At 38.0% G+C, this 17,428-nt stretch overlaps 1 protein-coding gene across 1 annotated transcript; it reads right to left on the reverse strand.

Moving 5' to 3' along the window:
- Nucleotides 1-8,465: 8,465 nt before the first annotated feature.
- Nucleotides 8,466-15,453, reverse strand: LOC131146039 (two-component response regulator-like APRR9). The gene is made up of 8 exons (XM_058095302.1): nucleotides 14,838-15,453; nucleotides 13,316-13,477; nucleotides 13,077-13,207; nucleotides 12,810-12,968; nucleotides 11,719-11,887; nucleotides 11,083-11,422; nucleotides 9,328-10,150; nucleotides 8,466-8,845 (listed from the first exon to the last, which is right to left on the reverse strand). Exons 1-8 carry the CDS (start codon nucleotides 15,073-15,075, stop codon nucleotides 8,714-8,716), a joined length of 2,154 nt encoding a protein of 717 aa, XP_057951285.1. The 5' UTR covers nucleotides 15,076-15,453; the 3' UTR covers nucleotides 8,466-8,713.
- Nucleotides 15,454-17,428: the final 1,975 nt, after the last annotated feature.

Raw genomic sequence — 17,428 nt, forward strand, 5'->3', positions numbered from 1 at the left:
CTAGACCGAGAAATGTCCAGGAGATCAGGAGTTTCTTGGGGCTAGCAGGCTATTACCGTCGTTTTGTTGAGGGATTCTCAGCTTTGTCAGGACCCTTGACACGACTGACGAGGAAGAATGTTAGATTTGAGTGGGACGATAGTTGTGAGCAGAGTTTTCACTAGCTAAAGCAGAGACTAATCACAGCACCTGTGTTGATCATCCCATGTGGGGGTGAAGGGTATACCATTTACAGTGATGCGTCCTTGAAGGGACTTGACTGTGTATTAATACAGCATGGCAGGGTAGTGGCGTATGCATCCAGGCAATTGAAAGAATATGAGAAAAACTACCCTACCCATGATCTTGAGTTGGCTTCAGTGGTACACGTACTGAAGATTTGGAGGCATTACCTGTACGGTGAGCAGTGTGAGATCTTCTCTGACCATAAAAGTTTGAAGTATTTCTTTACGCAGAAAGAACTGAATATGAGGCAGAGAAGGTGGTTGGAGCTGATTAAGGATTTTGATTGTACCATCAGTTATCACCTAGGGAAAGCAAACGTGGTAGCTGATGCGTTGAGCAGGAAATCCAGGGAGCCAGTGTTGGCGGCTATGGGGATCCAGCATCCGATCATAATGGATCTGGAGAGACTCGGCATAGAGTTGGTGGAGAGTGATCTCCCAGTATGTATTGCCAGCCTAGTGGTACAGCCTACCCTGCAGGAGAGAATTAAAGCTGCCCAGAAGGAAGATCCAGAGCTAGTGAAGGTGATAGACAGAGTACAGAGTGGGCAGGGGGAAGAGTTCAGTATCGCAGATGATGGAGCTTTGCAGTTCTGTTCTAGATTATGTGTTCCTGCCGATACTGAGATCAGGAAGACTATTCTAGAGGAGGCTCACAGATCTTTGTATACAGTTCATCCCGGTAGTACGAAGATGTACAGAGATCTGCGAGAGTCATACTGGTGGAGTGGTATGAAGAGAGAGATTTCTGAGTATGTAGCACAGTGTTCGACGTGCCAGCAGGTAAAGGCTGAGCACCAGAGACAGGCAGGGCAGTTGCAGCCGTTATTCATCCCAGAGTGGAAGTGGGATCACATATCGATGGACTTCGTGTCAAGACTGCCGACGACGTTACATGGTCATAATGCCATCTGGGTGATTGTTGATCGATTGACGAAGACCGCCCACTTTATTCCCATCAAAATCAGCTACTCCCTCAGCCGTTTAGCGGAGATTTACATTCAGGAGATAGTACGTTCTCATGGGGTGCCTGTATCTATTGTATCGGATCGAGACCCACGATTCACATCACGATTTTGGAGGAGTTTGCAGGAGGCTCTAGGGTCTCAGTTATCGTTTAGTACGGCATTCCATCCTCAATCAGACGGGCAGACTGAGAGGACGATACAGATATTAGAGGACATGCTCAGAGCGTGTGTACTAGACTTTGGGGGTAGTTGGACTCAGTTCATGCCATTAGTAGAATTTGCATATAATAATAGTTATCAGTCTAGCATTGGCATGGCATCATTTGAGGCTCTGTACGGTAGGAGATGTCGTTCTCCTTTGTTTTGGGATGAAGTGGGTGAGCGGCGAGTAGTGGGGCCAGAGCTGGTTCAGCAGGCGTGTGATAAAGTTCGTCTTATCAGGGATAGGATCAGTGCAACTCAGAGCCGACAGAAGAGTTATGTCGACCATCGCCGCAGGAATTTAGAGTTTGATGTAGGTGATCACGTATTTTTGAAGATAGCTTCGATGAAAGGGGTTATGCGATTTGGGAGGAAGGGCAAACTTAGTCCTAGGTTTATCGGTCCATTTGAGATTCTAGATAAAGTGGGACCGGTAGCCTACAGGCTAGCTTTGCCACTTGTATTGTCCAGGATTCACAACGTATTTCATGTTGCTATGTTGAGGAAATACGTCCCAGACCCTTCTCATGTCATCAATTATGATGAGTTGGAGCTTAGTGATTCACTGGGATATGAGGAGGTACCAGTACAGATTCTGGATAGGAAAGTGCAAGAGCTACGTAACAGGACGATTCCTCAAGTAAAAGTCTTGTAGAGGAATCATGCAGTAGAAGAGGCTTCTTGGGAGTCTGAGGAGCAGATGAAGCAGAGGTATCCGCATTTATTTCAAGAAGTCTGAGTGAATAAATGTAAATAGTTAAGTAGTTTTCTGTTGCAGGTACATGTAATGGTTGAATAGTGTAGTACTTTAGTTTTGGGAGAATGGTTTTCTTTTGTATATGTAATCTTCCAAGACTCGAGATGTAACCACGGTATTCCTCCGCCATAAGTGAGAGTAGGTAATAAAATGAGTAGACCCTTTTTCCTGATTAAAGGATGGCGAGTTACGGAAACAGTAAATTTCGAGGATGAAATTCTTTTAAGGGGGGAGGAATGTAGTAACCGGGAAAAAAAAATAAAATTTTAAAAAATAATAATAATAAAATAATAAAATAAAATTAATTAATTAAATTAATAAGTAAAATGAATAGGAACAAATATATATATATATATAAATATTAAAGCATATATATATATATATATATATATGTGTGTGTGTGTGTGTGTGTGTGTGTATATATATATATATATATAAAGTATGAAAGCTTCTTCAAGAAGCTATACTTTAATTAAGGTTTACTATTATATATATATAATAACACAAGCTTCTTCAAGAAGCTTGCTTATATTTTTTTTGGAAGTGCTCTCTCTCTCTCTCTCTCTCTCTCTCTCCTACGACTCTCTCTCTCTTCGATTCCGGGCTAGTTTTACGCCGGATCGACAAACCGAAGCCACCACGACGCTCCTGGCAAAGTTCTCTACAAGTCTGCCGGAGTGGATCGTCAAGGAAATAAAGTTGGATTTCATACCAAATCCAAGGTAAGGTTTTATATTCAATATTTGGATTTTTGACAGTTGAAGAAAGTGATATACTCGTAAAAATACTAAACTTTAATACTGGAAATTTTCAATTCCGGGGTGTTGATTGGGAACGTTGAGAATCATCCCTAAGTTGAGATAAGACTTTTTAAGTCGAATTTGACTTAGTGGTAGTTATAGAAAATGTTGTACGTACGAAAATACTAAACTTTAATTCTGCGAGTTTTCATTTTCAGGGTGTTGAGTTGAGAACCTTGTGGGTACGGGGAAGATTTTCTTAGGGGCTTTTCAGGAATCAGGTAAGGGGATAAACTAAGCTAGTTTTGTTTTGAAAAAAATGTATGTATATATATATAGCATCTGGTTTCAGGAAAAATAAATATATTTATATATATGATTTATATTTGGAAAATACTGTTTAAATGATGATATGTTGAATACGTAGAAAATTTGTTTAGTGTGGCATGAGTATAAAAATGTTGTGAAATACTGTTTTTTTTTTGAATGGGGACGATATGGATTTCTATGATGGAAAACCGGCGTACGGGCCGAGATATTTTTATATGTATATGTGATTTGCCGGCGTATAGGCCGTGCTATGTGGATGAGATTTGCCAGCGTATGGGCCGTGCTATGTGATTTGCCAGCGTACGGGCTGTGCTATGTGATTTGCCGGCGTACGGGCCGTGCTATGTGGTTTGCCAGTGTACGGGCTGTGCTATGTGATTTGCCGGCGTATGGGCCGTGCTATGTTAAAATGTGTAATACCGGCGTACGGGCCGATGATTTTCATGATACACGTATATATGTGAAATGATATGATTGATGTGAAAATAAATGATATGAGATATTTATGTATCACGGTTTTAGTATATGTATATGATATCAGAACCTGGTTGGCTTGGTCTAGGCTAGCACTTGCACGGTACCGTTGCTATGTGTCCATGGTCTTCGTGATCATGATATTTGTGTTAACGCCGCTGTACGGAGTGGTGTGAGATTGGATGGTCCGATGTGGTTATTTTCAAGAAGTGTGCTTTATCAGCCCCCTGGTGTTCGGACCACTCTGGGTAGACCCATCGGACCTACAGACTACTGTTTGACTTGGCAATGGTCGGCCAACCATTGTCAGGTCCCGCCTTCGGGCCACACAACCCAGTCATGTGGGGGTAATACATGACAACACCCAGCTAACCTACCAGGGTTGTTTTTATGTTATTATTATTATGATATGAGATGAGAAATGTTTATGAAAAGGCAGTATGTTCTACCATGTTTTGATATGCATATGTTTTCCCATATTTGATAAACAGTATTAAATATGTTATGTATGGTATATGTAGAACACAGAATACTCATGTTGCCACACACTGGTATTAGTTTATTTCCCTTACTGAGAGGTGTCTCACCCCTAAATCTTATACATTTTTCAGGAGCCCCTGATAGGAGAGCGGGAAAAGCCCCGCTGATCTAGATCAGTTGTTTGCCCTCTTTGGAAGGGTAAGTTTTTGGTAGGGACAGTTTTTTTTGTGGGAGGTTGTCCCTAGATTTCATTTTTGAGATGTATATACTGTGAGATAGTAATTGTAGTGACTCTGGTATGTGTTATGCACAATATGATGAAATGTATATGATTTTATACTTTCTGCTGCGTAGGCTTCTGCTGTATGTTTTGTTATATCCCTGGTGCCCACGGGCCCAGGTAGATTGTGACCTGCTGAGCTGGGATGTATAATGTGATGATAATTTATTTTTAAAAAAAAATATGTGAAAAAGGAGCAGGTCGTTACAATCGGGTTGTCTTACGACCCGTATTTTAGAGCCTCTAGTTGATAAATTGAGGAAAAAGATAGCAGTTTGGAAATTTAAGCTTTTATCTCAAGGGAGCCGCCTAATTTTAATTAAGCATGTATTATCATCAATGGCAGTTTATCAATTGGCAGTATTGGACATTTCTATTACTGTCTTCAAAAAGATAAATTTTATGTTATCGAAATTTTTTTGGAGTGGAGTAAATGACAAAAAGGAAAAGGAATTGGTATTCCTGGTCGAATATATGTAAGCCGGTTTGTGAGGGTGGTTTGGGTGTTAGGGATTTGGAGGAGGTAAAAAAATCATTGCATATGAAGTTTGTGTGAAGATTGTTAACTATGGATAATCTGTAGACTCAATTCTTTAAAACCAAGTATTTGTATAAGAAACACCACTTGAGAGAAATGAAACTAGAGAAAGGAACCAGATTTTGGAGATCGATTGTTCGTGTGATTCCTGAAGTTTTAGAACATGTCCGTGTTCGAATTAAAGAAGGGTCGGCTTCTTTCTGGTTTGATCGTTGGTTAGCCTCCGACCCCCTTTGTGCTAAGGTTCAAGAAATCAGTAACCATAAGCTTCAAACTCAATATTGTTGGGATAGAGATGGGTGGAATGTTGATTTAGTAGTGGATCCGTTGGGTGAAGATCAGGCTAAGGAAGTAATGAACTCTGCTATTTCTTGCAAAGAGGGTCCAGACATAGTAATTTGGGAACCTTCAACAGATGGGAAATTCACCACGGCAAGTGCTTAGGAAATTATTAAGGAGAATAAAGAGGAATTCTCAGTTGCAAAAATGGATTTGGCATCCTATGTTGCCAAAAAGGGTGTCAATTTGTATGTGGAAGTCTTGGTTTGTTTGTCTTCCGGTTGATACTCGTATTAAAGAAGTAGGTGTCCAGATGGCTTCTCAATGTGATTGTTGTTCAAATGCCAAGATTGAATCTCTAGACATGTGTTTTGCACCGGATTTTTTACTCATGAGGTATGGAAAAAAGCAGCAGTGACGTTGGGTGTTAATTGTATGGCGGGAAAGACAGAGTTAATTTCTGGTTTAGTTGTGCAAGACGGGCCTCACAGTTAGGCATTTTGGTAGGTCTTATACCTAGTCTCATCATCTCAAGACTCTGGACTCATCGATGTAGAGTCAGGATGGAATCAATTCATGATTCAGTGAGAACTGCGTGGCTGGATATTAAATATTGGCTGAGATCCATTTCAGACAAGTTAAATAAATGTGCACATGCTTCTTGTACGGATATTGCAGTCCTTCGTGCTTTGGATATTCAAGTAATAAATGTGGGGGTTCATTTTCCTTGTGTAGTCAGATGGTGTAAACCTAGGATTGGTTGGGTTAAACTGAATGTGGATGGGAGCTGTAGAGGTAATCCAAGGAATTGTGGTGGTGGAGGCGTGATAAGAGATGAAAAAGGTTTATTTAAAACAATTTTTTCCTCTTTATTGGGTTATGGAACAAATAACATGGCTGAATTGAAGGCGATTATTTTAGGGATTAATATGTGCAAAGATCTTGGATTTGATCAAGTGGAGATTGCATGTGACTCTGCTTTGTTGGTTCAGTGGATAAATTCTGAGAAGTGCTCGGTTTGGAACTTATGAGATTTGTGGGAAGAACTTATGCTAGCATTAAGAGGCATACAGTTCAAAGTGGAACATGTTTACAGGGAGACGAATAAAAATGCAAATTTCTTTTTCCAAATAGGGTGAATCTGGTATTTCTCGATCATATAATTGTCAAGATGATCTTCCTCAACAAGTTAAGGGAATGATTCGATTGGACTTATTGGGTTTTCCTTCTTTACGCTTATGATGTTTTGTGTTATTACACTTTTAGTGGTTTAGTTTCTTAGTTTTTTTAGTTGTTGGTGTTTGGTTTTTTGTTTGGTTTATGTTGGTTAAGTTAGTTTTAGGATCTTAGAATTTGTTTTTGTCGTCTCAAAGTCTCAAAATTGTATCCACGGTTTTCCTCTACCATAAGTAAGGGATTTTTTAATAAAGTTTAGGAGATGCCGCCCTCTTTTACCAAAAAAAAAAATTATAAAAAAGAAAGTATTTTATATTTGAAGTTTGGTTATATATAGGCAGAGCAAGCGAGAACTAAAAGTCTCTTGTAATAGTTCTCTTATCTTCCTTTCCGAGGTCTTGTATTCAACATGTTTGCTTAATGAAATATCTCTTAATGTGTCTTCCTTATTTATTGTATTTTGAGTCAGTACCTACTGTCCATATATATTTTTAAAATGACATTTCCTGAAAAAAAGTTTTTAGGTATAAACTATTCACGTTTGTAGTTTCTTGTCAACATGTAATCAAAAATCTTCTGATGAATTTTGATGCCTAATGCACCCGCTCCCAGATGGGCCAAAGCACCAGTTATTTCTCATCACTCCTTTAATTATTTGAAGCTTTGAATTAAGCTGTTTCTTGCTAAGCTTTTTCCTATATATATATAAAACCTAAAAACACTAATCATAGTGTAGGAAAAGGCCAAAACATAAAGAAGTGACTGTTTGTTTTGTAACTGTTGGTGACCCTTGATGACTTGTGTCAATCAAATGAATTCCAGTTCCTATCATATGCATCCAACCATTCCATCTTTATGCGAGGATAAAATAAAAGTGGCTATGTATATAGTTCATGATCAACACAAGATGTCTGCATCAGTACATGCCATGTGTGCTTCAGATCAACTAAAGTTTGATTAGGCCCCAATCTTAGGCCAAATTGCCACCGTTAACACGCAATTGGCCTGTAATTTAACAATATCTATACTTTAAGAACACCCAATTGTTTCAAGTGGTGGACCACCATCCATCCATCCATCCATCAACAAATTTATTTTCAAAATACATGCATACATAGATATATGCACACATATGGGTGGTCGATGAGCTCGAATAGTTCATCAACATGCTTCAAACAACACGTATCTAAAAAAGCAACCTGAAAATTGGGCAAAGAACACTTACAAAGAACCTTTAAGTCAGTATGAAACAATAGAGGAAAAAAGAGAGAGCAGTATGAGTCTCTTGCACGAGTGGCTTTATACTATTTATATTTGTATCATTGCGATGAATTTATCCAAATAGTAAGAAATAACCAACACGGGTTGAGACGGATTTGTAGCCCAACTGTCATGGTTAGGTTAGCTGGCGTTATTGTCACCCCTCAGCCTTTAAGGCTCTGAAGTTAACAGAGTATCTCATCTCAAACTTTAAACTGAATATATATAATACAGTATCACTTTCTTCCAATTTCTGGACCAAGCCAACTTTATGCAAAAGTTGAATGCTGCGCTGAATACGGATTGCAAAGTTTTAGATGCAATTCCCTCCACAGAAAGTCCAATCATGAGTTACTGAGATTTGAAAAATATTAAGTGGTCCATTCAAATAATTTGGGTGTCATTCATCAAAATAGTCATCTGTAATGGGAGATTGTTATGTTATCTGCTATCAAGGCAATCAGCCCCTCCATTGTTGGAAGATAAATATGGATTAATCATATTCTAAAAAAATCAGTACCTAGGTCTAACAATAAGCTAGGATCAGCTCATTTAGTCATCTTTCACTTTAACATTGTAAAAAATAAAATAAAAAAAACAAACAAATGCTAATGAATAATATAACTCTGAACATGTGCACTTATAAGCAACTGCAATGTGTTTGCTACAACTGCTGACTTGGCCGATGTCCTGCCGCTCCTGAATCTTTCAGTTATTAAATATGTCAAAATGAACCAAAGAAGAATAATTGCTCCACATACTCTTAAAAAAATATTTTGATTAAAAAACTACAATACTATTTTACAATGATTACATGATTGCTGCCAATACCCACAAGGAAAAATTAGGAACAAGCAACTTATGTTAGAAAACTTCTCTGGATTTCCTTCAGTCTCTCTCCAATATTTCTCAGACTTCAGCAGAAGACGAAGGATCCAATGTGTGACAATTACCTTGAGATCTACGGTTGTGGTCTAACCTCTTTATCATGAAGGAAGCCGATTAGCTAACCGTCCAATGAATTGCCACAGAAATTATTGTTTTCCACAGGTCGGGGATCAGTGGGCACCTGACGAACAAACTGTCCTTTCACTCGGGGACGCTGCTCTGCAAGCTTCTTTCTGCTTTCGTAACGAACCTGTGAAAATGCAGATGTCACATTCAACATATTGTGGCATATCGGCATACTGTAAATATCTGCAATCTTGATTTTAACTAATTATAAGCAGTTAGGGGGTGGCTGGAGCATTAGTCATTGTCATAGCAATAGCACAACTGGATCATTTTGGGCGGAAACCAGCTTCCTTCTTTTTGCTGATGATCTTCAGTTCCCTTTGGCAATTAAAGGAACTTAATCGCATAAATGGAATAGGAAAACACTGCCCCCGACCCTCAAGATTGTAGTACACAGATGGGTTTATCCGCAAAAGGCCCTGACTAGTATGATATATAAGATCATTACCAAGGCGTTTGGACACCAAAAACATGCCAGCCAATTTTTAACCCAAACTTAGGATTTAAACTCCCACAGAACTCATAATGGCTTTGTGTTTCATAGCCTTGGTGAAAATGCAAAACAAATTAAAGTTGAAAATAATAAAAATAATAATAATAATTTACCTTCTTCTCAAAGCATCTGTCTTTCCTTTTCAATCGAAATTTGGTCAAAGCTGCTTCTCTTTGAATGGATCGATGCAAGTTTCCATCGCGAGCAAACAAACCTTCTTCATTCCCACCCTCAGCACCATTACTTCCACAAATGCTACCACACCCAATGCTGTTAAGATGACTTGTCGTGCCAACAGAAACAGGATTGACAGTGCCATTACTTCCACAAATGCTACCACACCCAATGCTGTTAAGATGACTTGCTGTGCCATTGCACAAACTGCTACTTCCACTCTGATCAGTGGCAGGCGAAAAATGTCCTCGATCATCCAATGATTCAAGCTTGTGCTCTTGATTGTGTCTAATTTGGTGGTTCAGATTGGTGGTGGCATTCTGACCAAATGGTTCAAAAAGTTGTTTGGAACTACTGGTTTCAAAACTGGACTGATGAAATCGATTCACTTGTATGGAACCATCCTGCTGGCTGGCTGAGGTTGGACTATGCAATGGTGATGGGCCAGATTGTGCGCAAAATATTGCAGACCCATATCCAGCACAGATATTATCAATCTTTATGCCTCTAACCGGGACTGGAACAGGAAATACTCTCTGTTGAGGGCAAGGAATGGCAGTTTCTGCTTGTCCAGATTGACTAGTAGCCATGGCATTTATAGTTCTCTGACTGAGTAGCGTCGGACTTGGCCCAGGAGGATCAGAATTATTAGCAGGAAGACAAGTGGGTAAATGTTTATCAGAATCAGTAGCACATTCCTTCTGCTGATTACAAACACCAGCCAGTGCAGGGCGTACAGGTGGCATTGTCCTGTTAATATACCTGCATATGGAATATTTATATTGATTAGAAATCCAAAACAACATAAAATTTCCAATCATTAAAAAAATAGTAGCTAATTCATAAAAATAAAAGGAAAAAAAAAAAAAAAAAAAAAACCGTAACTAATAATCTATCTTTGAAATTAGGCATTCCACGCCATGCTGTATTATTTTCATTATTTGGTACACCCCAGTTGATCTTTCAAGAACTGGTGATCAAAATCCAATCAAAACCTTTTCATCTATCTCTACATTTCTAGGCAGAAATATATTATTTGTTCTTAAAAGAGAGATGAGGCAATTAAAAAATTTGTGCTATGGTAGAATAACCTTAAAATACAAAGGAAAATTATACAGGGTAACCATAAGACCAGCTATGATATAGTTCAAAATGTTCAGGCAACAAAAAACAACATATCCAAACAAGTAAATGACGCAATTGGAATGATGGTGTGACTCTAAAAGACAAAGTAAGGAATGAGCACATTTGTGGTAAGTTAGGCATTGAAGAAGACAAGGGAAGGTTGAAGATGGTTTTGGAGCTCGCAACATTGACTAACAAGTGATTCAGTGAAAGTTGATGCTAAGGTAGGGATAGAGATGGACAAGGAATAACTTGTACAGGATCTGACAGATCTATAACTTTCCTAGGATATTCCCTAGATAATGTGGAATGGAGGAAAAGAATCAACAATCTACCCTAGTGGAACTTAAGGCTTGGTTATTATTGTTGATCGCACCTATTAGATTGCTAGGGAATTGTTTAGAACATAACCCAACTTATGAAACGAAAAAAACAAAAAACAAAAAAAAAAGAAAAGAAAGAGGGTTGATATTTGCTAATGAGATCATCAACTTGAAATCACATGGATTTTTCCAAAACTGTTGGTTAATCAGAAAAATGAAAACCAAGGATGGAAAATAGAAGCTCACCGTGAAAAGGCTGATGCATTGGAATGGTTTAGGGTGTGCTTCTCATTTGCAATCTGATTTTCAGAGCCAAGAGGATGACATCTTCGCAAGGAAAGATCCAATTGTGGAGGAGAATCAAAGTTGCTCGTGACAGTATTTGAACCAGGGTTTCTGTAACTGCATTTTGAATAGTTGTCAAATGCTCCTATCAAGTCAATGGCTTCTTTAGAAGAGTTAAGAAGCACATCGTTGTTGTCACAAGCTTCACTAGTGTTATTAGGATCCTCCTTTTGACTTTCTTGCTCTGCTTCCTTGCTCCAGGAAACTGTGTTAGCATCCTTGTGCAAAGCCATTGCGGATCCTATTCAATCAAATGTGTGTGCAACATGTCAAATACTTCCATTGATCAAGTGTGACGGAATAGAGGCAAAGTAAATGAATATTTAGATTGAGTGGTGCTATGGTACGGGAACTTTTTTGACCTAGTGATACAGATTTTTAACCCCAAGATTTTCATTGTCATAATTAAAAGTTGGCAATAAAATGTGCATGAACAAAGTGTAGTAGACGTTACAATCTGTTGTTGGGCCCTTAAGCCTAACAGAACTCAAGCTTTTAGGTTGAATAGTTGTTAAATAAGATGTACTCCAGCCTTACCCCCAGCTTTGTTCTCCTGCATAAGCAATTTCTGATCCAATTCAACATCTGTATCATGCCTCTGTAACTCTGTGTCACTCGCAAGCGATCTCCATTTTGTTTGTGAGGGATCCTGCATATTTTCCATGTATGCACTCTCAGCTTCCATGTCTGGCTTTGTACAAGAGCTCTGCACAAGGAACAGCAACAATATATAGAACTTCATGTAGCCAATATAAACTGAAAGAAAATTTCTTCTACACAAGTAGCGTCATAAATGCACATACTTATCAACTGTGGACCACGCATTATGCAAAGTTGCAAACACTAATAGACAACATATTTCCCCTAGATTCAGTTAATTAATAGCACACAATTTTGAAAACAAAATTAATCCAGCATCGTATACACATAATATGAAATGATCTACCATTTTTGATATTTTGACTGCACAATATCAAGGTTGCATTCAAGGAAGCAAAGGAAATCAAATCCTTGAAGAGATGATTTGTCCTTTATATTAGTGCTTCGAACCTCATCCTGCAGCATTAGGATGGGCTTTTAAGGCAGCAGCAACAAAAACAATAATGAGGGCAAACCCATAGTCAACTTTCAGTCACGTGCTGCGGAGAACTATACTTTCATGTCGACTTGATGTTCATTTCTCTAATTCTTGACATAAATAATGCTTAATCAGTTTATTCATCTCTTGCTTGCAATGAACCACAATTTAAAGAAGGGCTCAGTCTAGCCCATTACCAACTCTCCTTTATATGCTGCAGGGAAAGAACATATTTATTTTTCCCTAATTCTTGACATGAAAAAAAATGCCTAATCAGTTGACTTGTCACATGGTTGTAACAAACCATTATTAAGGAGACTGACATTCTGAAATGTGATCATCAGGTATCAAAATAAACAAGCCCAAGATAAATAGAAAACTTTCTTTAACAAATATTCCCTAATGCATGCACCAGCATAGAAGAATATCTACAAAATAAGTAAACATGCACACCCAAGAGCATGACACATCTTATGCAGATGTTCTACTTATCTAGGCACAAATAATGCATGTACATCATTTTTAAATTGTATTTTAAAGTTACACCAACCTGAGCATCACTCCCTTTCTCAATGCATTCTTTATTTCTCTGAATACAAGCCTTATAACCACTTGAATGATTACTTCCAGCATTGTTTTCAGCAGTGGCTTCAACCTTTTGTTCTGCAACACTCTCATCCTGGGGGCCATTTCCACCACTGCTCGATTGCTAAGGCAATATGTGAACAGAATTCAATTAGAACAGCAAATTTAACTCAGAAGTCACTGAACAAAAGTTAAAAATAAGTAAATTCGGAGAAGAACGGAGATAACATACAGATTGCCTTCTCCAAACATGCTGCCACAAATTCTTCAGCTCATTCCTCCTGACAGGCTTAACAAGAAAGTCAGCAGCGCCTCTCAGCATGCATTTGTAAACCATACTAATTGAATCATGTGAGGACATCACTGCATGATCACAAATGAAGTGAAAAATAATATTAAAACATATTTTTGATGATATTGTGCTATATTAAATCAGGGGCATGGTTCTCAAAAGGTTCTAGTGTTCCATACTTATAACAGGAATGTTTTTGCAGATCTCGTGCTCCATAACCAAAGTAAGGAGAGCAAATCCAGATATTGATGGCAATTCCACTTCTGTCAGTATGAGGTCTATGTTGTGGGGTCTTCCCCTCAGTACCTCCCATGCCTTTAAGCCATCAGGAACAGCAGAAACTGCTCAAAACAGTGGGAAAATGTTTTCAGTTCCAGGAATGATATGTCTAAAGATTTTTTAATGAAAACAATATGTTTAAAGCAAGTATCCAAAGTGCAGCATAAATGGAATGCCAAGAACAATAATAAAACGAGTAGACATAAATTACCATACACAAAATGCACCCAGGGCTAAAAAAAAAAAACCTGCAGGCCTATATACACAAATTTAGGCCTTCTTTAGTTGTAGAAAATAATTTTATTTTTCATTTTTCATTTTATGATTTCTTAACGATCCATTTGCATCAAGGATTTGGAAAAATGAAAGGGGAAAAATAAGGAAGAAACTCATTTTCCATTATATTTTTCTCCTATATTAAATTTTATAAATGGAAGTTTATTTTAAAAACGTGAATTCTTTAATATTTTCTTTTCCTTTTCCTAATATTTTTCGAGTTCCAGACTGCAAAAAACTTAAGTGACACCTTGATTTCCAATCTTCATTTTTTACATGTTTTTAACACAAGAATCACATTCAAGAAATTCTAATAGACCAAAAAAAGTTGTCTACCCCATTCCACAGTAGATAACAATGAGTGGAACTGTCTTCTTATTTGCCCATCAAGACAGAAACAGCTGAAAACAAAATCAAGCATTTTCTCATTGTAAGTTGCGAATTAAGTGAAGACTCCTGCGATTGCCTGCAGGTTATAACAGCCCAACCTTCGCCAACTTGCGTGCACCCATATTACTGTTCCCATCAGAATGCACAGCAAAAGAGTCAAGCTGAACTAAGATTAAGTTTATACAATTTCCAATTCAGAATCGAACCCAACTGTTGCAAATCATCATCCACGAAATTCGAGACCCAAATCAACTAAGCAATAAAAAATCCAGAGAGGATTGGGTATAATATAGGGAACCCATAGTTTTACAAAATCCGATTTTACCATGGAACACGTGAAAAAACGAAAAATTGAATAAAAAGGAGTTTAATAGGATTGAGATCTGTTAAAGGAAAGCCAATTGTTATTAACAGGATTCCCCAAGAGGCCATACGCTTGAACAGCCAATTCAACTAAGCTAAGCAAAATCCATAGAGCGTCGGGATAAAATAAACGAAACCCATCATTTACAAAATCCGGATTTGCCATCGACAAGCGTAACAAAAAAGATTGAATAAAACGTAAGAGTTCAAGCGAGAACAAACGCAAAAACTAGGCTTGGGCTCGAATACCCAATTCAACTAAGCAAAACCAAATCCAGAAAAAATATCGCACAACAACGAAAATCCACCATTGCATAAGACCCCCAATTCGCCAATGAACAAACGAAAATGAAAATTGAACAACATAAAGAGCTCAAACGGAAAACGACTAACCTCTGTAACTGCATTTCCTGAGCAGAGCAGCGATAATTTGCCTAGTAGAATCATCAGCTTCCACCAGCAAGACCCTCAGAGCCATCCGAGGAAGAAACCTCTCCCACCTCACAAGACCCCCACCGCCTCCAGACCCATCCTCCATCTTCTCCATATCTACCTCTCTTCCCGTGGACTTGGCCTCCTGCAGCACGTCCAACTCCATACACTCGTCACTGCTCAAAACGACTTCCCCCATTTCCCGAATTCCGAAACCACACAACGCACACAAATACGGAGAGAGAGAGAGAGAGAGAGGGAGAGAGAGAGAGCAAAGAATTGGTGAATGAGGAAAACTGGAGAGGAAAAGTGACTTTTCTTTTCCCCCAAAGAATTTCAGCGGCGGAGGAGCAAAAATATCTTGAAGACGACCACTAAAATCAGCGGAGAACGGACGGTCCAGATTGCGAGATCGAACGGTGAATCTCCCGAGTCCAGCGGTAAACCGCCACGAATCCAACGGCCGATGGGGCGATAAGGACGGAAAATATCTGAGACTCGCAGCGTGCGTGGCGCAGGCGTTCCACGTCACCCATATCTAAAGGCCCAGACCTATTGGCCCCCCCGTCTGTGTTATAAAAAAAAGATCTTCTTTTTAGATATTTCTATCGGCACCCTTGAGCCCTAAGAGAAGAGGACGTGGGCCCCTAAAAAAAAAAAGATATTAATATTGATCTGGGTGGGGAGATATTTTGGCGAGGCGATAGATCTGGTGGTCAGCAATTGGAGACGTGGTGGGGCATCAGAGGGGGTTCCCCGTTTGTGGCCTTGAAGTTGTCAAACGCTATCTTTATTTCAGCCAATAGTTAACGCACGGATTCCGCACTCGCACGATTCTCGATTTAACACGTACTCGCGAACTCATTGATGAATTTCTATATGAATTTACTAAAACACCCCGCAGAGCTCTTGCGCCTGCGAGTGTGGCGGAAAATATCTGCCCCGTTGCGTTCTACGATTTTCATCCTTTCGGTGCGGGGAGAAGAAGAATATAATAATGGTTATATTCTTTTATTATTATTATTATTATTAAATTGTTTTATTTAATAATTTATTATTTCTTATTTGTTTTAAATTTGTGAAAAAAAAAACGTTTGGTAATTTGAAGAGAAAATTTAGAAGCAATGATTGCAACTATTGGACTAAGTAATAACAATTTACAAAATTGATTTTTCATTTCATCCATCTTTTAAGCTTTTGATAAATGACTTAATTATAAATAGCCACAAAAAAAAAAAAAAAAAAAGAGAACAAAATCTATTTACAATAAGTACAAAAAACTAAAGAAGAAAAAAGTATATATATATATATAAAAGATAATATACGAATCGAATATTTCACACCTTTGTTAACGAGCACTTATTAAAATACTTTTATTTAAATAAATAGCCAAAAGTTTATCACAATTTACCAACAAAACATTTTCATTGTCATTGAAAGAAATATAAGCGAAAGTATTAAGTAATTCATAAAAACAATGATACGTAAATATTAAACATCGAACCAATGTAATTTATTAAACAATACCTCCACTAGTAATGTATGTTTTGTTAAAACAGAAAGCAAGAACAATATTGTAAGGAAACAAGAAAATAAAATGAATCTTGGAGAGAAAAATCCAAATCTCCAATCTGAATTTTATTTCTTGTGTAAGTTAAAATACATGTACATCATAAACTCATATATATACACGCAGTATTCAAACTAACTAATTGACTGTCAAGAAATAACAAGAAACAAACGCTGAGAAAATAGAAAATAAACCATTGAAACAGCAGCAATTAGTCGACGATTATGGGAAATCAGTCGACGATTTTAGATAGTAAGCAACCAGGTTTGAAATATAACGCAATCAATCAAGAATTCTCGATTGATTGTGCGAAATTGAGGTAGAGAGCAACCTGATAACAACTTGTCGACGAATATAGCCAATCAATCGACGATTTGTGTCCTGAAGCCAGATATAAAATTGATACTCCCCCTCAAGATGGAGTGTAAATATTTATAACACCCATCTTGGAAAGAAGATTAGAAAAAAAAAAAAAAAAAGGAACCAAGTGGCTTCGTCAAAATATCGGCTAACTGACCAATGGAAGGAACATGTACTACTTTTATAGTGCGGCTAACAACTTTTCTCAAACAATATGACAATCAATGACAATATGTTTTGTATGTTCATAAGAAAAACTAGGTTGGCAGCTATATGCAAGGCAACCTCATTGTCACAGAAAAGGACAGCTGGTTTAGAATGGATGACCAGAAAATCCTTCAACAAATGTTGCAGCCAAGTAATTTCACATGTAGTCAATGTCATGTGTCACGGTCTGACAATTTTCACACCATTGTGAAAGGGTCGTGTAGCACTAACTAAAACACTTTTGTTTAACTAGCCAGCCTATCGTGTACCAACATTCATCCACGAAACACTTTTATTAGCATTCGATCAAATGGCAGTGGAAACAGTAAGTGTAGTGACCCGAAGAATAATATGATTTTAATAATAAGAGGGAGGGAAATAGAAACAAAAACAGAAGGAGACCGTAGACTTCGTC

This window comes from Malania oleifera, chromosome 13, assembly GCF_029873635.1.
Source record: "Malania oleifera isolate guangnan ecotype guangnan chromosome 13, ASM2987363v1, whole genome shotgun sequence".
Classification (NCBI taxonomy): Eukaryota; Viridiplantae; Streptophyta; class Magnoliopsida; order Santalales; family Ximeniaceae; genus Malania; species Malania oleifera.